At 40.0% G+C, this 26,396-nt stretch overlaps 1 protein-coding gene across 3 annotated transcripts in view; it reads right to left on the bottom strand.

Annotated features, from left to right (window-relative positions):
• Positions 1-26,396, bottom strand: part of CDK6 (cyclin dependent kinase 6) — a 141,125-nt gene that overhangs the window by 93,257 nt on the left and 21,472 nt on the right. For all 3 annotated transcript variants that reach the window (XM_064444616.1, XM_064444617.1, XM_064444618.1), the window contains exon 3: positions 16,188-16,323. In XM_064444616.1, the coding sequence (XP_064300686.1) occupies positions 16,188-16,323 (136 nt within the window). The remainder of the gene's footprint in view (positions 1-16,187; positions 16,324-26,396) is intronic.

Below are 26,396 nucleotides of genomic sequence, written 5' to 3'. Positions count from 1 at the left end.
TCATTTAAAATCAGTAGGACTTGGGCACCTAATTCCTATGGCTCCTTCATAGCTATAAACTCAGCCCCACAATTTTTTTTAAATATAAAGTTCATTTAAACTTATTATAACACAAGCCTGCTCCACTTCCTGATATATATAAATCTATTTGGTGACATATACAGATAGATAAGAGCTCAGGCACTGCAAAAGAGGCTGGCAGGATAGCCGAGTGACTTTTGTGAATTAGAAATTGAGGTTACTGTAGAGTTTGGACTTTGGGCCTAATTAATTTTGATTGCTTCCATCATAAAAACCTCTAGGAATTCAGCATAGTCATGAACAGCACTTGCATGCTGAGGAAGAAGATGGCCTTATATTAGGCACAACCAAAGCCCAAATGAAGTCACTGGGACTCTATCCACCAATTTTCAAAGACCTGAGATGGTCCCACTGCTTCTTAACATTTCCATCCTCCTCCCACACTCATCAGAACCAGCAGGACCTTCAGAGAGATGTAGCCAACTTCTCTGAGACAAAAGTGTCAGCATGACACCAGACATCAAAATACAGCTATTCTCTAGAGAGTTACACACTGTTTTCATAAATAGTTAACAGTTTTTACTAAAGATGTGAACACAGAGGAAAGTAAGAAGACAATCCCTTCCTAACCTCTCCAGGGAATACACAATAAATAGAGCTCAGCTGTGCACTTTTTAAAAGCCAATTTTCGATAATTTTTTTTGCTTGTAATGTACTTGCACGGCAGAAGTATAGTAATGCTTGTCAGCGCTGTACCCTGCCTCAACACTGGGGTCAATTACTAGCTGAGCTCTAGTCACAAGAGTTCATTTAACTTTGCTGCCTCTCTTGCTCCATATTATAAATTCAGGGATAATGGTTAACTGCTTCATGAGCGTTGCAAAGATTAACTGGTTAATGTTTGTTAAGTACTCCAAAGATCTAGAATTTGCTTTTGGTTATAAAGGCATAACAACCTTCAAGAAAACTAGGGATATACACAAGAGGAAAGATTTGTTGGATATAAGTTATGGGCAGAAATGGGCTTCAAGGAAGAGCCAAGAGGGGACAGTGTCTTACTGGAACCAGCTTGTCCAGGAGCCCCAATCCAAGAATTGTACATACAGCTTTGCAATGCTGTTATAGCATTGTATGAACTGTCAAAATAGTCTTCAGGATGAGAATCTTACTGATGCCTTAGTACACCTAAATAAAAAACAGGGAAAAAGATAATTGTTTCTTGGAAGAACTGAGCAGACTAAGTTGTTCTCCATATCCCAGTAGCAATTCATTTGCAATTCTATTATGCTGAATCAAAAAATCAGTAGCTTTACAAGGGGAACAGGCAAGCACTTTATCCTACAGACAAGGCATAGAGATTTTGCAAGACAAGTCAAGCAAGTACACAAAGTCTTTTCACTGAAAGCATGAGAAGTTTGCCAGTTGCACCAGACTGGGGAAACGGCTGCCCATTCCCTTTCACCTACGCGGTCTATCATTTTCTCCTTTACTGATCTCCTCCTACCTTTTCCTTTCTTTCATCCCTTCATGCACCCTGTTGCCCTTTTCTGCCCCACCCCCAGTTCTGACCCTGATCTTCAGGCTTTCACTGCACCCCATCCCACTCAGACATTTCCTCTCTCACCACACTCACCCTCAGGCCCTGTGGTCCTACTCCATCTCTTTGGGTTGCTGCCTCCCACAGGCCAGGTGATTACTGAGCAAGGTACTTCAGCAGAAGACGACAGTTATTAGCATGCCTCAGCAGCTCATCTCTGGATTTCAGGTATAACAATCTGTAACAGGTGATGATGGGCCTGAGATGTTTGCTGTGGCTGCAGTGGCGGAATATGGTCCTACAGATCTGTCGAGTCTCGAGTGAAGTGCCATGGGCCATAGCTCCTCCAGTTCTGAGCAAAATGACACTGATTTACATGAGTGTAAATTAGTGTAAACCTTGCCTTGTTTTCTTTTGAACACTTGACTAGTTCTTGAAAAAGGAGGCATCTTCAACTTGTAGTGACACAATGAGCTATGAGCCTACTTATTTCTTAATGTTAGCACAATAGACAAGAATCAGTTCTGCTTTGGGGGTGAGGGTGAGGCTTGGGGATGGGGGAAAGGTGCAACATGAGAGTCAGTTGTCTTGAGAGGGGAGAAGATTGCCTCCAGTGTTTCACAGGCACAATATTCTCCCCCTTCCCCTACCTCCCTGAATGCTAAACAAAACAAACTCTCAGAGATTTTTAATAAAAAGCCAAAGATACGTTAGAAGTTAACTTGTAAAAAGAGCCAATCAATGGAACAAAATGCTTCCATGAAGAAGTAACTTTTGAAAGTGAGTGTCACAAATAATGCACATGACAGATGTAGCTTGTGACAAATGCATCATCATTTCTCAACAGGGTAACTTGTGACAAGCAAAAAAGTGTGCTATTGATCATGTAAGCCAATCCAGAAAAGAAAACTACATGTCTTCTTGTGTATCTTCACTGTAACCATTCATGGAAAAGCTATGAGAATGAAAGTAGCTACGACCCAGACAACCTGGAGTACATACATGCGTGCTTTGCTGAATCAGACCCTAGAAAGAGAAGTCTTTTGGTTTTCCTGTCAACAAAAAATAATTACAAATACAATACCAGATCAAATTCTATGTTATTCCAAAATGACAGTCAGTTAAGTAGAAACAAACGGTATCTTCAGAAGGGCAAATGAGAGAGGCTAGGGATCACTATCAAAGGACTTCTGTTTTCTTTTGTTTATTAAATAGCAACTGTATTATTTATTGCGGCTTTGCAAGCTAGTGAGCAGCTGGGTGTAACACATTTCCATGCTGCGTAACCTCTCCTTATGCTTCGTTAGATTCCTTATCACGACCAGAAGAAAAGAAATCTCTGTTATGCTTTTCCTGTGGCAAAGGAAAAGACAAGATGATGACTTTCCAGCTCATTTCACTTGTACAACATTCTCATCAATCACCATGGGGTAGGTCTTTGTTATTTTCACTGAAGGACTGTTCTTAGTTTTCTGTCACAATAAAGTGTGACTCCACTAACTAGCAAATCAAGGTTACCTCCACTACATTTGCAAAAGAACAAAATGTAAACGTATGGCTAAAGCAACTTCTGAAATATTTTCCAAAGCCCTCATTTCACAGATGTAAACCTAAGTCAAATTAGGTCTAAATCCTTTTGATTGAAATGAAGGTTAAAGTCTGAAGCGCTCAGAGTAGTTGAGGTAAGGAAGCTAAACTAACCATTTCATCAAGAACCAAAAGTTTTCTGCTTGTTTTGCGACTTTCTGCTCCAGAAACCAAGCAAAGAAACTGTGGTTTATTTTTATTTTAAACTCTCCGTCAAGTATGCATCTCTTTGCAGTTTTGGTTCACTATAGCCCACGCAGCTTGGCCTCTATTCTCCTTTTCCTATGTCTTCAATAAGCCCTATAGACATCAGCAGGAATTATGTGAGCAAACAAAAAGCAAGAAAGGGATATATTCTAATCAAGGCAAAAACTTAATTAAAAATGCTTTTTAAGATGGTCTCTCCTCCTTTAACTTCATGTTTTTATGTGTCTTTTCCTTTTTGGTCTGTGTTGTTTCTCGCTGAATGACAGTTATACACAACATACTATTGTAATAACAAGCATATGGCTCAGAGATCACTGTTGACTTTCTCAAGTCTCAAATTAGACATTTTTATTTAAAATACATGAAAGACATCTGTATACTCTTTCATTAAATGCATTTTACATTTGTAACATCCTACGTATTCTTTTGGAACCATTTCCATTAAAATGCCGACTCTGGGTTTGGATAGCAAGTATTTCCTTTGTAACAGTAAGGGAGGAGTATGTTACTGTCAAAATTTCTCTCTACAAAGTCCTTGCTAAAATATTTACTCTGCTTGTCAGAACAGGAATATCTGAAGTTAATTCCAAATGAAAGAATATTTTAGAATGAATCATAAACTAGATGTTAAAAAAAAGCAACATGCTGCCATTCCAGTGCCCCTTCCCTGTTGTAAAACTAAACGAAAAATTACTCTGCATTTGCATCCACAGAATATTGTAACATTTCAGAGCCTTCTGAGATTCCTCAATTGTAGTTATGCAACAGAACTGTCACATCCTAAAACAAAGGACAAAAATTCAGCAGCTGAATTTATTGGCTTGGAAATTAAATGCTCTTAAGAGATGGCTAACATGTCTTCTTGATTATTTCTGGCATTTTAAAGTTACAGTGCAATGCTTCCTAGTGCATAGACCAAAGAAGTGGGACATTTTAGAAATACTTAGAATTTTTATGGCGCTGTTTGTAAAGTCGCATATTTAGCAACAGTGAAAACTGCTGAGCAGTAACCTTCTTTGCAATTAAGCCACTAATTTCAATGGCTCCTTTATGGTAAAACACACTGGTCAACATTAATAAAGATATAATGCACTGGCTTCTAATGAGTTGGTCATGATGGTAAAAAACAGCTGTTTCTTTTAAATGCATATTCTCAGGGGTCATGATTTTCAAAGGCAAATGGGATAAATTCTATGGCCAGAACAGTTATGATCTGGAGAAAGGAAGACTTCCCCTTGGTTGAGGAGGATTGGGTTAGAGATCATTTAGGCAAACTGGATCCTCACAGATCCATGGGCCCTGATGGGATTTACCCACGAGTGCTGAGGAAGCTGGCAGATTCTACCACTAAGCCACTGTCCATCATCTTTGAAAGGTCATGGAGGACAGGTGAGGTGCCTGAGGACTGGAGGAAAGCAAATGCCACTCTAGTCATCAAAAAGGGCAAGAAGGAGGACCTAGGGAACTATAGGCCAGTCAGCCTCACCTCCATCCCCAGAAAGGTGATGGAGCAGTTCATTCTGGAGGTCACGTCCAGGCATATAGTGGAAAAGAAGGTCACCAGAAGTAGCCAACATGGATTCACCTAGGGGAGATCATGCTTGACCAACCTGATAGCGTTCTTTGATGGTGTGACTGGGTGGGTAGATGAAAGGAGAGTGGTAGATGTTTATCTTGACTTCAGCAAGGCTTTTGACACTGTCTCCCATAACGTCCTCATAGGTAAGCTTAGGAGGTGTGGGTTAGGTGAGAGGACAGTGAGGTGGATTGAGAACTGGCTGAATGGCAGAAGTCAGAGGGTTGTGATCAACAGGGCAGAGTCTGGTTGGAGGCCTGTCACTAGTGGTGTTCCCCAGGGGTCTGTGCTGGGTCCAGTCCTGTTCAACATATTCATCAATGACCTGGACATAGGGACAGAGTGTTCCCTCTGCATGTTTGCTGATGATACAGAACTGGGAGGAGAGGCTGATACACCAGTAGGCTGTGCTGCCATTCGGCAAGACCTGGACAGGCTGGAGAGCCGGGCCAAGGGGAACCTCAAGAAATTCAAGAAAAGCAAGTGTAAGGTCCTGCACCTGGGGGAGGAACAACCCCAGGCACCAGTACAGGCTGGGGGCTGACCTGCTGGAAAGTGGCTCCACTGAGAAGGACCTGGGAGTGCTGGTGCACAGCAAGTTGACCATGAGCCAGCAATGTGCCCTTGTGGCCGAGAAGGCCAGTGGTATCCTGGGCTGCATTAAAAGGCATGTGGCCAGGAGGTCGAGGCAGGTTATCCTCCCCCTCTACTCTGCCCTAGTGAGGCCACATCTGGAGTACTGTGTCCAGTTCAGGAAAGACAGGGAACTACTGGAGAGAGTCCAGCAGAGAGCTACCAAAATGATCAAGGGACTGCAGCATCTTTCTTATGAGGAAAGGCTGAGAGACCTGGGTTTGTTCAGCCTGGAAAAGAGAAGACTGAGGAGGGATCTTATCAATGCTTATAAAGAGTGGGTATTGAGAGGATGGGTCGGGACTATTTTCAGTGGTGCCCAATGACAGGAAAAGGGGCAATGGGCACAAGTTGGAAAACAGGAAGTTTCACCTGAATATGAGTAAAAACTTCTTTACTTTGCGGGTTACAGGGCACTGGAACAGGCTGCCCAGAGAGGTTGTGGAGTTTCCTTCCCTGGAAATATTAAAAACCTGAGTGGATGCATTCCTGTGCCCCCTGCTCTGGGTGTCTCTGCTCAAGCAGGGGCGTTGGATGAGATGATCTCCAGAGGTCCCTTCCAACCCCTGCCATTCTGTGATTCTGTGATATTAATGAAAAGATAAATAAACAAACTAGTCTATCAAACCTGTGATCCTCTGGAGCCCTTTTTTGTTATTGAGTCAGTTTACTGGATGACCAACTATGACACACTTTTTTGAATAGTCAGGGGTCTGGTTGCAAAGGCGCAGACATTGCTTACACATAAGTTTTGAGGGAAGACAACTTCCTTGCCCTGACAAAGCATTTGAACACAAGCAAAATGCATGTTTATGACTAATCAGAGACTAGGGAAACAACGGTTTCAATTCTTCTTTGCTCTAACCTTGGAATTCATCAGGTCAGTAGTACAGATTAACAACTGATTCTCCTCTGTTAGCTCCTCTAATTTCAACCCCACTTCTAAAGCTGGAGCAATCTGTTTACATGAAATTAAGCAGACGCTTAAGTGCTTTGCTGGAGCAGAGCCTCTGCTCCCTTCGGGGTCTCTCCTTTAAGGTCTGAAGTTGAACCAGAAGGTTCAGGTACATATTCCAGCATGAGCTTGAATGTTCTATGTATATTGACATATGTGGTAGTACTGTACAGCTGTAAGGATAACAGAGAGGTAAGATAAACCTAAAATGCTGATGCTTATGAGTCTTTAGATAAGGCTTCCAACCAAAAAATTATGGACAGATTTGATCTAGGAGCTTGAGCCTTTGTAATCTGCTCTTTTTTAATTGCAAACTGTTCAGGCTTTGCATGAAAACAAATTAAAGGCTGCTTGCTAACTGATGCTAATAGCATTGCACCACACTCACCCCTGGAGGAACCCTAAAAAGCCAACAGTTACACCACAGAAGGATTTGACCCATAGTTGTGCTCTGGAGTACTGACATTGGCAAATATTACAAAACTATGCCTGCTTTACTAAAACTACAAGTAAATGAATCATTTTAATTTCTAAATATTTTCCCTTGCTATCGCACCAAGAGCAAACAACAAACAGTATTTCTGTTACTTCACTTGTGTTTCCATTACAAGTTTTCTGTCTTCTGGCAGCTACTTGCTAACTTCCTAACAATGTGTGTCTTTGGACTTCTTAAAAAGAAGATATTCTCAAAATGGAAGAAAGCTCATTTTATTTAACCTCGAAACCTGAGAAACCTGTAACATGAACCATAAGCTGATTACAGAGCACTGATATATAAAGGAAGCAGTTGTGTAAATGTGTGTGAAGTTGCTGTGGTGGGGAAACAGCGGAGCAGAGGAGAAGCACTATTTTAGACAAACAATGGCGTTGTAGGATCTGATTATCACGACTCATGTTTAACAAGGTATTGTGTAAAGGCCAGCCAAAAAGGAGGAGCTATTATGGTGGGTACTTACAGTCAAGGGTTTTCACACAGTCTCTTCCATTAAAAGCTCACAAATAAAATGGACAAGACAGACCCCAGGTGGAGAAACAGTGTGACAGTTCCATGATATTACATTTTTAGGGGAGTAGAGTCAGTTAGGAGGGGGTAAGCAAAATGGAAAGAAAAGTGATGAAAAGTTCCGGAGGGAGGGAAACAACAGAAAAGTGCTATACAGTGTATAGCAAGGTGAAAAAATGAAGGTGGAAGGTAAGGATGGAAGGAAGAAAGGCCTGGAAAAAATGGGGTTAGTACAGGCAGAGAACATCGAGTTGAAATCACTGGAAGCTCTTGGTGTCAGAGGTTTTGGCTTTGGTTGCTTCTGCAGCTGAGTGTAGCTGGCTGATGCCACTGGCTGGTGCTTCTCTGCAGTTTTGCCCCTGATGGCCAGAGGATGGGACGCAGGGAGAAACCGTGCCTGTTCTGATACCTGCAGGGGTCGGTGGGACAGGCGGTCTCCATGTGTCTGATCCGACAAACTGATTAGGAGGGAGAAGTGCTGCCTTGGCTGGGCCCCATTTTATTCCTTCCCTATGACTATGAGAGCCCTCAGTCCAGCTCAGCTGTACCTGATAATGAGCTGAAACATAAGTCTATGGGATGGACTCTGGGAATCAGCAGATATACGTGTGCATATATGTACATGTACATGTATGTATAGTATGCCTTCATGTGTATACATGTAACAACAATATACACCAAACCACTCCCTAGGCACAGGAGGAGATCTGGTGCTGCCCGTTCTGTATTATTCTACTTTTGATTCTTCTCTAAGCATCTGAGTTGCCAGGTCTGGTCTCTTCTGGCCCACAACTATTTTGAGATCATGAACTTCATGGTCAGTAGAGTGACGATCACCGAGTTTCCCGTTCCCTTTCTCTCACTTGCTCAAATACCTACATTTTTTCTGCAAATATGTTAGAGGACTTTCACAATAATGATACTTATATATGTACGTATGTTTATGTGCCTATATATATAAATAACTTTTAAAGTCTTAAAGCTAATTTTAAGTTCTACATATGAAAATATGGAACACGAAAAATTCTGTCCCTATTCATTTGTGCGGGACTTTGTTCTCTGGCATTAGCTAAATACCTCTGTTACAGAGGAAAAGAAACAAACACAACATATCTTGACTAAATCAGTGTGCCACTGAAGTAACGTGCTTCAAATTGATTTTTACTGTGGGTTATAATAACCTGCCTATTCACTTGCATAAAAGCAGTGCATACAGCTAGTGCAAGAGTATTAAATTTCCCTTGGGGTAGAATAGAGAAAAGTTTTATTAAAAAAAATAGCTTATTTGATTACTATATTATCTTCTATTAGCTATGAGTTGTCTGTGGCCAACTTTTGAATTATTGTACGCTATAGCTGTATATTTGCTGTGAATGAATATGGACACTTTGTGAATATTCTAGTATAGAGAATCTGAGCTGCAGTAACTTGTGTTGGCTGAGATGGGAAAGGTATCCTGCCGCAATGCTGCTTCTCCCAGATCAGCTGAGTTCACCCCTTAGAATCTGGAGTTCAACAAGAAAAAATATGTTGGCTGGGTTTCCCAAATATCTCCCTTGTCACAGTATGTGTCATTCTGTCTCCTCTTCCCCATCTCAGCATGCTTGTTTTGGGGTGAAGTATAGCTTTGTGGGCATGCAGAGGCTTAGGGGCCTGATTTCCTTCCAGTGCTGAACTACTGTTAAGAAAGTGATTCCTATCTGCCCCCATAAAAATCAAGAATGGCTCTTTGAATGTCTCCTCTTTATCTCACATCTGCTGCAGTCTGACCTCCAAATTACTTGTCAAAAGTAACATATGGCTTGTAAGCAAGATTCAGAACATGGGTAAATCCAAACATTTCAGTCTATTGTTCTGCCACTGCTTTATGTGCACCATGAGCTGCAACAGCCTTATCTTAATTGCTTTAACTGTAGCATCTCATCTTTGATGAAGAGACAGACTTTGAAAACCTGAGTGATGCTTCTGCTGATCACTGAGGCAGGACTTACAAGAAAGTTGCGACTATACACCACCACCACCATGAGACAAAGGAAAGCATCTCAGAAATACTCTCCACTCCAAGTAACTGCCACTGGCTCGCTATGGAAGGGCATGGCCCTGTCTCTGACGTGCTGCCTGGCAGACTAGCCCCACTTTTACACCTCCTTGAGCATTATTCCTACCACATGCTCCCTTTCTTTCTTTCAGTATCATCAAAGCATTTCACCTAGCAATTGCTACCACATTGATGTTCCAATAGCAAAAACCCAGTGTCACTAAAAATCCAAGAGTGTCTCAAGGGAATCCAGAGCAGTAGGATCTGTAAGCTTTTTTTTGCATCACATCAATGTCCAGCTCTGCAGAATTAACAGAAATGAAATGAGCTGATAACAACATTTCACTTCCAGTGTTTTTAATACTGCAATTTTGCAATGACTTGATCATAAATTCTGTTTTACCAAAGGCTCAATCTCCATCCCTTCCCACAATTCAGAATCTCTTCAGTTTCTTAATTCCCTTCGACTTTCTGAATAAAGATGATTTCTTGCCCTCCATCTATTGAAAACAATAGCTTCCTTTTGCCTTCAGAAAGGATTTGAGTCCCTCAAGGCCCTACTGGACTCTACTGCTGCCTTGAGAGTTTGGGCCATAAAAGAAAAGTAGGTTGAGATGTCTATTTAAGGAGTCCTTGATAGACATCTTTTCACAGTGACATTTCTAATTCAGTGTCATTGTTTTGAAAGACTGAAATTATTATTTCAGGCAGGTTGCTTTCATGCATTATGCTACAATGTTGCTTGACTGCTTTCCAAACTGGAACAACTCTAAAAATGTGAAGCGTGCCAATGATTTTAAATCACTCTAGTCAGGACAGAGTGATTTAAAATTATTGGAGTGCCTCACATTTTTATGAGCTCTCAGTTTGCAAGCAATGGAGGTCTGGGCAGTCCTGGGCTACAGCACTGCAAAACACCAGCTATACATTATAATCAGTTTGAAAATGTTTGCATTTGAGTTTGGAGATCATAGACGATGATGACGGTAGGGATTTGGAGATATTTAACACCACCATAATTAAAATCAGTGGCTGCACACTGACAGTAAAAAGGTCCAAGCTAAGAAGTAACTGTACAGATACGACATTATATTTTGTAACATCCTGTGCTCAGCAGTCCCTTCATTTGAATGATGACTCCTGCTAGCCCCTCGGTCAGACTGTACATGACTACCTGCACAACTGCACCAAATGAGATGTGGCTGTGTCTCTACATGCAGCACAGTACGGGAAAGAAATGACAACATCTGCAACTGAGGGAACCACCACCCTTTGGAGAATATCCTCTTTTTAAGGTTTAGTTCCTTCAGAACTGCCACTTGCGCAGGGCACCTGCTCTCTCATGCTACCTTTCCATGCAGCAGTCCAACCCCCGGTAGCAGAATAACAGAGGAAAAAAAAAAAGATTTATCCCACAATAATGTATCTGGTTCAGTCCCTTTGTTTTTAATTTATTCACAGGGGCAACTCTTCTTTAGTTCATAATATGGATTCAAAACAAAACTTACTGCAAAATACTCCACAAAGAATGAGATCCTTAGCAGCTGTAAATAGGCATAATTTAACTGAAGCTAATGGATTTACACCTCTTAGAATCAGCTGGGCCTCTGATCCATTATTTGTGGGCTCTAAATTCCTCACTAAGTTTTGCTTCTTTCTTTACCACAAAAGTACTGACAGGAAAATGTTAGTAACAGCTCTTCTCTTAGTATCTTTCTTATTAATTTGAGTAGGCTCTTTTTTTAGTGGCTTTTAACTTTGATGTTGTTACACACAGCCATACTCTGAAGACTCTCAGTACTGGCGAATCTGTTTTCCTGGAATATCTTGTGTTGTTTTCAGAACTGCATGATTGTGTGACATCTGCTCCACATCTCATACGTGACCGACTGAGTAGGTACAACTGTGGCAGATGGCTGATGACTCACCTCACAACACTGAACACTGGTTTGCTTTCTGAGAAGCAACTTCTTCATATTAATTTTCTAAGAGTTTTGCAAAGATGTGACCAGTCTGCCTGGTTTGACAGCAGGTAATGTAAGTTACAGGAAATGCACAGAGATGCAACAGCAACATTTATGCTAGGACTGGGGGTAATATTTTAAAATTCAGGTTTTGGGCTCCTATCAGATAAATCCACAAAAGGAAATCAGGTTCACCGCTGTACGTTCTAAATTTTAGGCATCTAAATAGCAGACTCTGGATCCCTGAATCAGATCAGGAGATGTAGGCTTCCTATGCAAAGGAGATACAGAATAATATCCCCAGAAGCCATTTACTTGAGTGAGGAACCAGGAGACCAGAGAAAAGGATATACCTTAAACACTGTTCTCTCTGTGATTTGGCTGCCCTGTTCCAGGCCGGGGGGAATACCATGAAGATTCACAGATCACAGACCTGGGTAAAAGGACATTCCCAGCTCTTCTAACATCCCATGGTAGATAACGTATGCACCTGCTATACCGTAGACCTTTGTTCTGTTCCCTCCTCTGTTGACTGTCAGATTGAAACAGGCATAACCCAGTTAGCACATGTAGCTTGGATAGGCAAAGTTCTGATCAGCTGTAAGAAAACTATTGCAAGAAGAACACAAATTCACTTATAATGGCATTACTTTGCAAAGTTAACTTTGTTCATTACTAAAATTAAAGAGCCTCAGCAACAGTTTGTGATCACCTCTCATTCTTACAGACTGCTTGGCCCAGCAGAACAAGATGACTGGAGGGAACTCCAAAGAGCCATTCCTAAACTACTTAATTTACAGCTCTATATACCAAGCCATCACGTGCATATAATAATTTAAAGCTAAATATTGTTATATACATGGCAATAGCTTAAATCAGTAAACACCAACTTGTTTGCACGCACATGATTTCCATACTAAAAATGTAATTAGTGTTATAACAACCATAACCATATCCAAATTGTTTAGGATCAAAAAAACCACGCCAGCCTCAAAAGCATCACATCAAAATGTGACCACCCAGCTTAAACATGCTTCGGTCCCAAAGACTAACACATCAAAATACTTTAGTGGCTTGTTAACTATTTTTTTTTTTTAAAAAATCTTTCTGTGGCAGAGACGTGTCATTCCCATTTCCACTATCCTTAAGACAACTAACAAAAGTTCCTAATGATTCCAGTCTCTCAGAGACTCGGCTGCTGACACCATTAACATCACTAAAGACCTGTGCATGACTAACAGCTGGGTCCCAAAGGAAACTTAACTCATACCTTCCATTTCCACATAAACTGCCCTAAAGTTAAAGAGTATCCCAGGAAGAAAAGAAGGGAGGAGATGATGGGTAGAGAGGAAAGAAGAAAGATGTTGTCATTGCTGATTCTAATTCATCCTGTATGGAACACATATTAATCAGGTCTGACAGAGGAAGCCAGCAAGGGTGAGGACTATAATCCAGTAGTTACAAAGACAAATTAATTAGATAAAGGGCTTGAATGTAGTTCTTTTGCAAAGGTGAATGCCATGTCCACAAGTATTTGGAGTCATGTTCTCCATCCCTCTAGCCCATGGAGGTATTTCCATGGAGTATACTCCATTAAAAAATAATGGAAGTGCTTCAGCAGAAAAGATTTAAAATACCTCTTTCCAGAATAACCTAGAGCTCAGATGCCAGAGCTTATAGGCACAGCATTCCTGCTCCTGGTGACAGGGAGTGTAAGTGAGCACGTCTGCCCTACATCTTGGGTAAGTGTTCCCACTACCTGGCAATGCCTCAAAGGGAAACTGCCTCTCTTCTGTCATTTTATGGGCACCTGGGGATATGTTCCTAAAATACCCTCTGGGGTAACTCCTGCTGCCGGGCTTTAGACGTTAGAAAGGCGTTGCTGAGCTGCATTAAGACAAAAGCTTTAGTTGTGTTTAAATGATCCATATGGTTAGTTTCTCTGAACTGCTACAGTCTGACTACTATCTGCTAAACATAAAGGAAATTCTTAAAATGGTACCACTGTAACTTATATTCCTTGACAGTTGGTAACTAAAAACTCCAGCGTGCTCCAAACCAGCAAAAACTGAGTCTCCCTCCCACAAATGATACGTAATGATAGTAGTTAATTCACACAGAAAAGATCTTTTGGGGCTGATACTTCTCTCATAGTAATTTTATGTCATTCAAGTTGCACTAACAACTGTTGAGTTTACACCATGGTGCCAAAGAGGTATATTAGATCCTTCAACTTCAAGCTATCCAGAGCTTACTTGGCTCATTTGGCACCTCTGTGTTGCTGACACATGCAGAACTTTAACAGATGGTCTCACAATACTGGCAGTTGTTTTGTACTGTGCTAGTGGGGAGGGGAAATACTCTATACAAATTGTCTGCAATTCTGGAAAATAAATGAAGTACAAATCCATATTAACCTCAAAAGCCAAACTATAAAAAGTCAGATTAGTCATTTAACGATGTATGTGCTCTGGGTTAAATGCTCAGTTACTGCAAAATGGCCATATTTCCCTGAGCCAGGAGAACTATGCTTTGCTTCAGTTTCTACCAGGAATATCCATAAACACTGGATTATTAGAAAGGTATCAAAATGAATTAGGAATAAGCCTTGAGACCCTTCCTCATGTGATCAGCCCTGCCTATCAGAAAAAGTACCTCCATAAACTGGGTTTTTTCACATAAATAGTGAAGCAACAGGGTGCAACTTAAGTTAACTGAACCTCTCTTTTTCCCATGCCAAAGAGAATTCAAGAAATAACACATCAGCTACTGTGCAAATGTTGAAATCAACAGCGATGACCAAGTAAACAGCAATTTTACATCTTCCTCACCCATTTAGAAAGAGCTGTAAGTACCACAAGCTGACTATTACACTCACTAATTTCCCTGGCTGCAGTGGAATTTGCACTGTACATAAAAGACCAGAATTGCTCCTCCTTGTTTCTGTGTGGCTAAATTTTTCTCTTTTATTGTGCCAGATTATCAGATATATCAACTGGGCTGAACTAGTAAACCACATATACAGAACAGTGCTTTTCAAAAGTAAACCCAACAGTTTCCTTCACCAGTATATAAACTTCATGAAATATATGTTCACACATACGTATTACAGTCTACTAGTGCAAATTTAGAACAGGCTTTTAGAAAATCACAAACTTTCTAGTCCAATGCTCACCTCGTCTATTTGCTTTAAATGAAATATAGCTCGAAAGATATTTCAAACTGAGATTTCAGAGGCTTGGTCATTCAGTTCCCATCCATTTCAATATATTTAGTTAGATAATACGTCAGTCACCTTGTATGTTATTTTCACAGTGTTAGTTACATTGAAATACCGTTCCCTTAGGCAGCTTCAAAGCGCTAGAAGGAAGTAGAACCCTAAAAGCATTATCATAAAAGAGTCCTTCAAATGCAAGAGGTACATTGCAGTCTTCTGCTGGGACTGAATCAAAGTTGTATCCTTTTTTTTTTGTATTTTACTTTATCCACTAAGATTGCATAGAAAACATGGTTGTTGGAACTGACTGATGTTACACATTTGTGACTTTGATACAAGTTAAAAGATCTTTATCAGTTTTATGTCTAATTTTATAATGAAAGATCAAACAACTCCTAAGTTAGAAACTGTTAACAAAAAAAATATTAAAAGAATTAAATTTCAGATAAGTTTCATGTTTTCTTTTCCTCCCTCAGGACTTTTGCCAGACTCAGATGACACAACATACTTCCAGAAAGTACTTATAGAAACGCAAGATAATCCGTCTCTGAAAGCATAAATTATTTCTCCTAATGAAAAAAGAAAAAATCAAAAGAAATGTTAAACAGACAAAGTCAAAATGTAGGAACACCAATCCCTCTGCTTCCCTTCCCAGGCATAAGCATTCTGTCAAACATTTCAAGCTATGATCCTCAATGTAGCACTTCACTGTGAGATTCCCAGGAGAGAAGAGGAATTGGTATGCATATTTATATACCAACAATGCAAAAACGCCCTATTCTGGGAACAGGTCCTCCCTTACACATGCAGAATATGAGATAACATGATGGGAAAACCAGTTACTGAGAGTCTTCCCAACTTCTACAACAACTGGTCATGGCTACCCGCTTCCTGGAGCACATCCTCTGCAGAGCTCACCACAGGTCCATGGTGAACATTTCCTGCTCTTCGAGCATATAGAAACATTTCTGGCAAGAGGGACATGAAACAGAAGGAGTCTCTTGGGGAAAGAAAAGGCAAAGGGAAGGGGATGGGAGCACAGGATTTATTTTATCCATTCTAACAATATCCAGCACTCTACCAGACACCTTCTACAGAAGGTTCAAGTAGTCTTGGACTGAACAATAATAGAATCGCCTGCCTACAGCTGCAGGCAAAGGTCATTGTCAATGATTTAGAATGCTACATTTGGTAAAAAAGTAGAGATTATGTGGATTTATAAATCTAAAAGAGAAAAAAAAACAAGTGCAACATTTCCAAAAAGAGATTGCATCCATTAGCGAATACAGATCTTTGTGCTGCAATTCATGTCCCAAGCTGGGCATTACTCAATTTTGATATAACATAATCCTATGGAATCAAAATGCAGTTTGTCTTTGTGATTTATCTCTTTGCCCTTCCTATCAAATATTTTCTGAAATAATATCCAAAGTCTTTCTTCTTAAATACCTTTATAGTTTCAGTAGGCACCCCAGGCTCTGGAACTTTATCCAAGTAAGTAGTCAAGTCTTGATCCACATGTTCAAACACTAATGTTAACTTGGTCTCTCTGTCTGTTCGTGACACAGTGCACACATCAAACAATCTGAAAGGAGGAAAAGAAAAGAGGAGGTAAGTATACAAAAACCAGTATAGACGTACACACCTTGCAGTTCATACATGTCTATTTAAGTTTCTTACAGTATATAGAATGGAAAAAAGAGTTTTCCAAAGGTAGAGCAATCTTTGAGCTCTTGATTCATCAGATAACTACTGATACATCAATAATATTATATCTCTCTTTCATGTGTGGATTCTGAAATAGGATTAAGAATTCATCGGCTGTTCAAAGTAAAATAATTACATGAAAAGAAAATATTATTTGGACAGAGCAACTAGATTTAACACAGAAAGTTACTTGATATTTATTGACATTCTATGCTGCAGCACTTACAGTCTTTTAAAGAAAAAATTGCAAGAAACATTTTTGATAAAAAATATACAGGGTGTTTGCACGTACCTTCAGTTTCTTCCCACATAACCCCCATGTTCAGCATTACTCAGCTTTATAATTAAATCTGCTTTGGCAGAAACAGAATTGTTTTGCTGGTTACTCTTGTAACTTCCTGGACGCAAGGAATACCTTCAGAGTCAGGATACAGTCTGGAAAAAAGCTTTGTGCACGAGACGCCACTACTGAGAACACTTTCTTGTCTTGTTGCTTTCTGTCATTCTTTTACTGAAATTTCTTTATCATTTCACCTTGTTGCACAACATCAAATTCAACCTAATTTGCGAAGCTCTTCATAATGTCACATTCCTATCTGATTACTCTATTTTCTATTGTTTTCTCTTTTTAATTAGCATTTCTCTCATCTTCTTCACTTCATGTACTATACCAGCTTTAATCACTCTTTTATCTTTTTCACAAAGTACCTTCTGTACTTCACACCTATACTCATACCAGTGACTTCTGCTATCCTTCCCCAAGCCCCACTTCTACAAAATCACAATAGGAAACCATCTTACAGATGGAAGGATGCTTGTTCCCTGCTCACATACGTTACTAATGTGTTTATTCATTTAGTTTTAAATTGTACAGATCAGATTGCCTTTCCCTCTGAAGCGAGGCAGAAAATCAATCACTACTTTTATTAGGTGACAGTAGGTTTTAAAAGTATATGAATACAGTTATTGAGAAGAAAGTCTATACAGTTAAACTGAAGAACCTATCATTAATAACAAACCAAAGTAGCGTTGATACTACTGCTTATTTTGGTCAACACCACAGCAGTTACATTGTTTTATTACATGTATCTTTCCCTCTTGCTTCTTTACTTTGTGCAAAGTGCAGGATTTCTCATAACACTATCAAGTAATACTTTTGTTCTCTGTCCTAGGACTAAAGGCTTAGTAGCCTGTAGACAACAGATCACAGGTCATTGTTTTTCAAAGAGGACATCTGACAAACAGACAAGAAAAACAGTTTGCACTGCATTTTTACTTCTTACCTTTAATTTCAAATTATTCCACAAGAGAAGGGAAGATAAGAATTGGCACCACTACCTGTGAAGACCGTAATCCAGGTGTAAGAGAGCAGTATGTTTCACTTGAGATGACACAGACCTAACATGTTACGGCCATGGTCCCACTTCAACAGCATTTCCTAAATAATCTTTGGTCAGACACTTTAAAACTGTTTACTTGCCACCATGTTTTGAAAACGGATGCATGCACATTCCTTTTAGCTTAAAGAAGCTTTTCAGTGAGTAATAATTTGGAAACCTGAGTTACAGAATATGAAGAGACTGTCACCCTCTCTCTACTGGAAGACTAATCTGTACTTAATCTGTAATCATCATATGAACAAATATTATTTAAATTATTATGGTAACATAGTGACTGTAACAGCAAATGTCTCGGCACATTTCTCATAAAGACAAATACTGTTCTCTTTATGGTTCCCTTAATGGGGCGTACACGGAAGATAGATGTCTTGTACACAGTAAACCAGTTTTGTGAAAAGTCACAAACCTTCCTGAAAAGTGAAATATCCTGGTATTTGGCTGGAGGTTAATAATCTGCAATATATTTATATAAATCAATGTGGAATGTAGCCGGACTGCCTATAACCCCAACACATGCAAATAGAGAGGAGCCAGACAGGTCTGAACATCTGAACATAAACACTGGAAAATATTTCCAACTGTATGATTCCTTTGTGTTGACCTACATTTACCTAAAAATGTTCTAAAACACCTTTTTTGCCAGGTATTTAATACACTGGCAAAATTATCTTCTCAACTATAGCAGAATTATAATTCAAGACAAAAAAAAAGGAAAAAAAAGATTTCACTGAATAGAATATAGAAGCAACATGTAATTTCCAGGTCACTGTGGAGGGAAATGCTGATTCTCTGTTTAATTCTTCTGTATGTGGCCTATTTTGATTCTGGCATTTTCTGGCACAGTAAAATAAGGAACTCAGAGGAGTGCAATTCTAGTCACCTATTACTGTGTAATAATATTATCTTTCCTTTTTATACACCTTTTATGTGAAACTCTAAATGCTTTACTGTTAATAATAAAAACTCCAGATCCTGCGCCAGGCTGGATGGAAGCACATTATGTTTACTCACAGAAAATACAGCTGCTGCCTTAGAAAGATAATAATTTCAAGTGCAGCTTATATGAATCCACGACATTACAGAAAGACAACATCTGGCATTGCCTATGCTAATTATTCTGGAAATAGATCGAGAAAGATACAGCCTCTTTATTTAGTGGTTTCCATAGGGACAAAACTACTTTCTATACGTTACATTCTTTCACATCCACTGTGAGAAAATCATCCGTAAAGTTGTCTTCTTTGCTAGGAACATCTCTGCTGTCAACAGTGCACATCTCTCGAGCCATTTCCTCATGATTTTCTGTATGTGACGGGTTAGTTTTGCATGTGATTGCCTCTCTGGAACAGGCAACAGCAAAAGGCCTTTCATTTAAAGAGTTACCATGTGGACACTGTCCTAAGTGAAGTAAATGTACCTCAATTAATACAGGATTTCCATGCTGAATACTTTGTAAACACAAGCCCTGCCCGTCTATTGTACTTACAAAAGAAACGTTTGAATTATTTGATTAAAGTAAGATCCGCTATGGGAAATCCTGCAAGTATTTAACAAGATGTTTGGCTGGGAGTCATACATCGCCTGATGTGTCGATCAGAACTGGAACATTGTTGAACTGACACTTACAGACTACCTGTGTTTTAATGCAGACATTTTTTCAAGTTAGTTGTACTAAAGTAAAAAAAGCTTATCAGCTACAAATCTATGACTCTGTTTCATTTTAGGTGTCTGGTGCCTGGCGGATCTTACTATAACCTAGTATACTTGCCTTCCTAAAAAATACTTTGGGTTTTCTGAATGCAGAAAACAAGATGATGCATCTTGAACTCTCCATAGCTTCTTACAGCATGTAATCTGATAAATGCAATCTCAGTTCATCTTCATTTTACAATACACAGCCTGAATGCTTAATGTTTTTATAAGAAAACACACAGTTATGCCAATTCCTTTGAAAACTATTGCGTCTACTGACTGCTACTGATTTGGGAACTGCTTCTATAAAGTCCTTAAACGTTACTGAACTTGCTTTTGAGATGCTCTGAGAACTGCTACAAAGTTACCCACTTGGAAGTGGAATAAACATTTTTTTCCTGAGCAAACTGAGATAACAGCAATGGAGATCAAACCCATCAGCCCAAGCCACGTGCAAGAAATACCAAAAAACAGATCTGACCGTAAGACCTGAAAACTGTAGGGGCATCAGTTCTCTTGGCTATTGTCAAAAAGATGAGTACGTACATCTGGAAAATTAGCCAGATCATAGTCAAAGGGAAGACCAAAGAATTGGATACTTGCTGCCAATGCATCCAAAGGCTTATTGTTATTTTTATTGCAGTAGGATTAATTCAACATGAACACATATCCCTTTACTTTGCTGGTCACTCACAGCACTAAACAAAAACACAGTCCTTGCCCTCTGAAGTTTTTCAGTAGCATGGATTTACTTTAATTTTCTTGGGAACAGTGTCTTCCTAGGAAGAGTTACTTCCTAGCTTGTGCATGACAGAGGAAGACAACTGGAGCCATTGATTTATGAGTAGCAGAAATGTTTAAGACTGTGGTGTGGTAAGTAGTGGCATAGTAATATGCTACAGTTTTAAGGTTTCATAAGTCTGGACAAAGATTCAGATGGAAAGAGTCTGGTGGTCTCAACCTAACTCTGGAAGGTATTTATCCACATGACAGAAAACCAGCAGAGAATTTATGTATGATTGACAGTGTTTATGCAAATGCCACAAGATTGGGATACCAAGACTATTACAGGTCATGACTGAGGTTTACTGACGAATGGGGGGTGGGGGACAACAGCCTGAACAGCTTCTGCTTTCACTGCCTTTGGCTCAGGTTATTCCTTTGAGTCTGTAATTTTCAAGGGGACAGAAAATTTCAGTCCCTCATATCTAAAAGCACCGAAGAATGACAGTCAGGCACCCTTTGAGTCTAAATTTCCAGCAGCCTTAGACTCTTTGGTACTCTGGAAGCCACTCAGCAGCAGGTCCTTTGTTCACCCCAACTTCTTAAACTACGTACTTCTTTTAAAAAAACAGTTTCCCCCATGCTTTTAATATTAGCTACCTTCTCCTTTCTTGCTTTTGAAGAGGAAAAAGACTCTGCTAACAGCAACCAGTCTCTACTTGGAATCACATATACCCAATGTATTGTAACAAAGGGGTCGTATTTCAGCTGAAGAAGACAATAGCTGGGCAAGTGGAGTGGAACATGTGCGTTAAGAGAACCATGTCCCATGTAGCAAAACAGGAAATAGAGCTTCACACTCTGAAACGTATGACAGAGCTCTTTCCCTTTGTTCAGGACATGCTGCTTTGTCTCATCTTAATCAGCAATCACCTACTCCTCCATGCCTCTGAAAGCTGGTATTTCAGAGGTAGATTCTTCCTCCTCGAGGGAGCTTTAGTGAAGGACTTTTAGACAGAAAAAAACAGCACATGCAGATGAAAAGACTACTAAATTCAAAGTAGCTCATATTCTAAGTGCATTTTTTTTCTGGGATAACATTTGTAAAACCACATAATAATGCAAAACCTAAGTTCCATTTTCAAAACTGTATGGGGTCTTCAGGAGCTTCCCAATGTGCTTGTCATGCCAGCTGCAGCTGCAGCAATGCGCATCAATACTTAGGATACACCTCCATGGCAGACTGCAACATAATGCAGAGACACTTAGACCATGCTCAGCTGACCCACCCTGGTACTGAAAACGTACAGTGTGATTGTAAGCTAGCCCACCATGAGCTCCATCCAGCAGCCATCAGACACCTAGAGTCAAACTCAATTAATTAAAATTAGCTTGGGTATCTCAACACAGCTCATGGCAACTTTACATTTCAAATCCTTAATCTCTACATTTCTGCTGGGTTCTTGGAGTTTGTGAACATTTTTCCTGCTCCGCTACCCTTCCGGGAAAGAGTAGCACGATCTCTTCTTGCCTTCAGAAGAAACCTCTTTTAGGCAAATAGCAGAAAAGGGCAGAACATAACATCAGATACAATAAATGAATTTATCTAGGACAAGCAGATGTTATGCAGATAGATGTTTTCAACTCTGCAGTCACTCATTCATTATCTGCTGTGCCCAGACCAGAAAGAGCTACCGCGAAGAAGCAATTGCATGATGAAAGCAAGGCAGCAGAAAGTCCGGTCCTGGAGACCTACTCCCGCAGAGCCCAGCCCATATTCTTGCTTATAGCCCACTCACCAGTGAGGTTTAAGGGAAGGAAGGGGGATATTAGGATGACAAGGCAATCGTTCATCTGCAAGCTGAGCTTTGTGCTGTAATTTTTTCCAGTCTCTCTCTCTTTCTGACTTGGAAAAATTATTTAAAATGCTTAGCTGTATAAAAGATGGTTTTGTTCTTTAAGTGTGTGTGAGGAGGAGAGACAGAGAAAGTGACAGAGAGAAATAGATGCTCTTGAAAGCGAAGTAAATAGCACTGGCTAAAGTCCGATAGTGTGGGCTGAATGGGCAAGCTTTCAACGCTCAGTACCGACTGTAGCCCTGACCTGCAACACCCCTGCTCTCCTGCGCTGGGCCCCACTCGAGCAACGACGAGCCCTGGTGCCAGACTGAATGGTTTTGTGATGCAGACAAATGTCTGCTCTGATGAAACCACCAAAACTAATTTTCATTTTTGACAGAAGCCAAGATTTATGCCCAAAAGATGAAAAGGCCAAGTACATTTACTCACTGTGCCACCCAAGTCACTAAAAGATTCAGTTGTTAAGGGTTTTACTTCAGGGAAAAATACGCCTGACAAGATGTTCTCTACACCTCTCTTTGTTTATAGCAGCATGCTGTCTTTTTTAGCCCTCACACTGCCATTTCTTGTTCACCTTCTTTGCAAAGGGAGATTACCTTTAATAGGCAGGGACCAGAAACTGATCTGGTAATTCGAACAATATCCTGCCTTGCAGAACTTCGCTTTCAGGACTCGTCCTACAGTTCACCAGTTTTTGAAGTCCTTAACTCCTCACCAGTCCAGCTTCATCTCATTGCAACTGATTTTAAATCCAAACCGGCCACACAGTGAGCAATTGCCATTACCAAGGGAAAATACCAGCCAGCTGGTGCCTACACAAACTCCTGTGCGCTGCCTTACCAAACAGACTGTCAGATTCTCTCTGCGAGGGACAGGCCAAGTCACCCCCAAAACAGAAAAATAACATGGCCTGTTATGAAGACAGTTGCTGACAGATTGTTTAGGATCAGCAATAGCTGTCTGACCTATTCATAGTGCTCTCATGTGATCCTTGAGCAAGCGAACATACACTGCCTTTCAGAGTCATGTACACTGCCATCATACAGTACTCGGAGCTTCCAGTAAGCTTCCATACGCTTCCAGTTCCAAGTACAAAATAAGATGCTCTGATTCACTGGCAGTGCATGTGCATCTTTTATTAAGTGCTTTAGATTTTCTGTAGAATATCTTCCTCAGGAAAAGCTGCATTCCTTTTTACATTCCTTAAATTGCTCAACATGTAAATAAAACCTATGCCTGAATATTGATTTTGTTTAATTCATATGAAAGGAGCACAGAAGTTACTCTGGACTCCCAGCTGTACCTGGTGCAAGATGGTATACAACAAAATCCAGTCTTTATTCATGTGTAGCTCACAGTCAAACTGATTGTTACAGACTCCACATTTCAGTTTATCTTTTTAATTCCTGCTTGAGCCAAACTTACCTGATCTAAATCTAAGCTGTCATCTCTTTCCTAGATTTAAGTAAAACCAACAACTTATCTTTGGAAGACTTTGCAACAGTATAAATTATCATTCATTCCTTAGTAGCTTAATAATCTAATATATCTACACTTGAGACTTAATGGTGATGCCAACCTATCAAAAATAACAAAGGAAATAATAACCCTCTAACTCCATATAAAAATTATCCACAGCAAAAAATCAATCGTCCTGTTTGATACTCTGTACCATCTCATACAGTTTTTTAAATCCTTGCAATATCACAGCAGTTCCTGAGGTGTTTAATTCAGCACTTTTAAAGTGGTAAGTAATTCCAGTGCAAATTTGGTTCCAACTGTTGCATTTCAGATGTGCATGGGGAAACTTAAAAACCAAGAAGGTACCATAGAAGATGGCAGGTCTACTCTTTTGGTGCTTACCATCAATGCAGGGACTGCTGTTCCTGAATGACTTCCAGGTTACTCTACAGCCACAATTCTACTGAGGGATGGCAGCTGTACATAAAACTCAAGTTCTGTTTGAATTCAAATTAACCTTCCAGCATATGCTAAGCCCTCAGGAATACAAGCAACCACAGCCTGACTGATAGTACTCCTGAAGGGCAAATCTAGCCATCAGAGCCACTGAACAAGTAAAGTAAGGGGGCTTGCCAAATGGTGCAAATACACCTGAGCCCTGATGATGTTGCTACCACTTCCTAGGAAGAGGGGCCACTACTGACTGGCAGCAGCTGAAAGGAGCCCAAAGCTGCTATGGTGAGGGTGATGAGGAGGGGAGAGAGAGCACTAGGTGCAAAATGTCTTGCTGTTGTTCTTTTACTGGCATTAACAACAGTTTTGATTAAGTTCCTCAGAAGAAGTATTTTTGTAATGATTTGTGAGACACAGACACCCTAAAGCCTTGTAAGAAAATAGAGTTCTACAACTTCTCATAGGTAGAGATAGGACCAGATGGTCTGTGTTTCTCAAAGAAGGATCAAGAGCTGACTTCTAGAAAGGGAAAACTTCCACAGTTCAACAATACTGTGAACTCCACTGCAAAAGCAAAAGAGCAGGAAAACAGAAGGAAAAAAAGCCTAAAGAAAAATAAAAGGCTAAATTGGCTAAAATTGACAATACTGATATGCACAAAGTCAATACTAAAGACAGCTGTTAATTTGAAAACCAAATTAATTCTTTTTAGTCCTTTGAATTGTGTTGTTATAATGTGTTCAAGGAATTATTAAGGAAATCTGTAGGCTTTCTAATGTAACATGCTGTATATCCATGTATTAAACAGAAAGCAATTAGTATACATGGGAGTAAAACAGGGTAAAACATTGCATGGCTCAGTCATGCCCATTTGTTTATATTTGGGTTTATTATTACGTATTATTTCTTAAATACAACATTCTTGGCTCTCTAGATGACATTATAGCAAAGAAAATACTTGGTAAGAGAATGAAACAAGCACCACTCTGGGAAATCAGGTGCAAACTTCTTACAGTGTCTGTTTGTTTATTGCTATGACAGCAGAGTCAGTTGACATAACACAAGCTTTGAGCAGTATTTTATGAAAAAATTCTCGATCTGTCAGTACAAAAATGCAATTTTGGAGTTAGGGAAGCAGAAAAAACCTGTCATAGGTCTTGATCTTGCACAATCCACTAGCCCTTAACTACCGAAGAAAATTACGCTGTGCTTAACTTCCAGCATGCAAATAACCTAAGTGACTTCTAAGGAAGTATACATCATCTAAAGCTTCGTCTCCCTTATATGCCTGGTATGTTTCAGAAATGAAAGCAGAGAAGAAAAAAAAAAAAGGTAATTCATTGTGCACATAGAATGAAAGACAAAAGGCCAAAAAAGGTAATTTTTCTCTTCCTTATGCTCAGCCAGTCATTACCTGGACAGAGCCATGTAAATCCCTGTATGCCATTTAAATCAGCATCTACTATGATAGCTGGTGTTTGTCGTTCCTGGTCTGCTTCTCTCACCCATGAAGTGAGAACTGTACAAACTGGGGCCCTGCATGTGAGCTCCCCTTTTGCACCGCAGTGTCCTTATCTGTACCACAGTCTCTCCTTCCTAACTTTTTAATTACTTTTAGGACTCAAGTTCATTCTTGAATATGGCCATACATCTCTGCAAACGATGTTCGTAATTTATTCCAAAGAGTTTATCACAATATTTGTTTTTCCTTAAATTCTGAAATGAACAAAACTGTGAACTGTTGCTTTCCCAGTCTTTACCCGGGGGACTAGAAAACAGCAACATATATGAACAGTTCTTGTTATCTTACAAATGGAAACAGCAATTTAACACCAGATATTTAAACCGCATGAAAACAACTTCTAAAAAATGTCTAAATCTGTTCAAAGAACCTGTTTATGGATTCACTAGAACTGCTCAAAATTTCCTGAAAATGGACCAGACATATCCACCCACTTCCAACGCAAGCACGGTGGTTAGGCAGCAAACGCAGTTGCCACATTCAGCAATAGACCAAGTGAAAATCCACAAGGTGTCTTACATTTTGTGTGTTGATTTCCACACATGCTTGTCCTGCATGAGGTTAAAAGACATAAAATAGAGACACAGTTCACAGTGCTTGTTGAAGCACAACACATTCATTGGGGAATGACTTTGACCAGGCTTTGATGCCAGATGTATTCCCAAGAAGCCTGTGTGCTGTGATGTCAGGGGCACCGTTAACTTCAGACAAAGGGAATTCCTCCATTCACTTCAGCAAAACCTGGAAGGGAGCACAGTGAACTCAACTGACCTGCCAGCGGCACTGTACCGTGTCCTGCCACCACCGCTTGGTGTGCTACGAATCCCATCCCATCTGCCCA

The sequence above is a fragment of the Phalacrocorax carbo genome, chromosome 2, assembly GCF_963921805.1.
Source record: "Phalacrocorax carbo chromosome 2, bPhaCar2.1, whole genome shotgun sequence".
In the NCBI taxonomy this organism is placed as follows: Eukaryota; Metazoa; Chordata; class Aves; order Suliformes; family Phalacrocoracidae; genus Phalacrocorax; species Phalacrocorax carbo.
The sequence above is the reverse complement of the archived record's forward strand: the minus strand, read 5'-3'. Positions and strand labels throughout refer to the sequence as shown.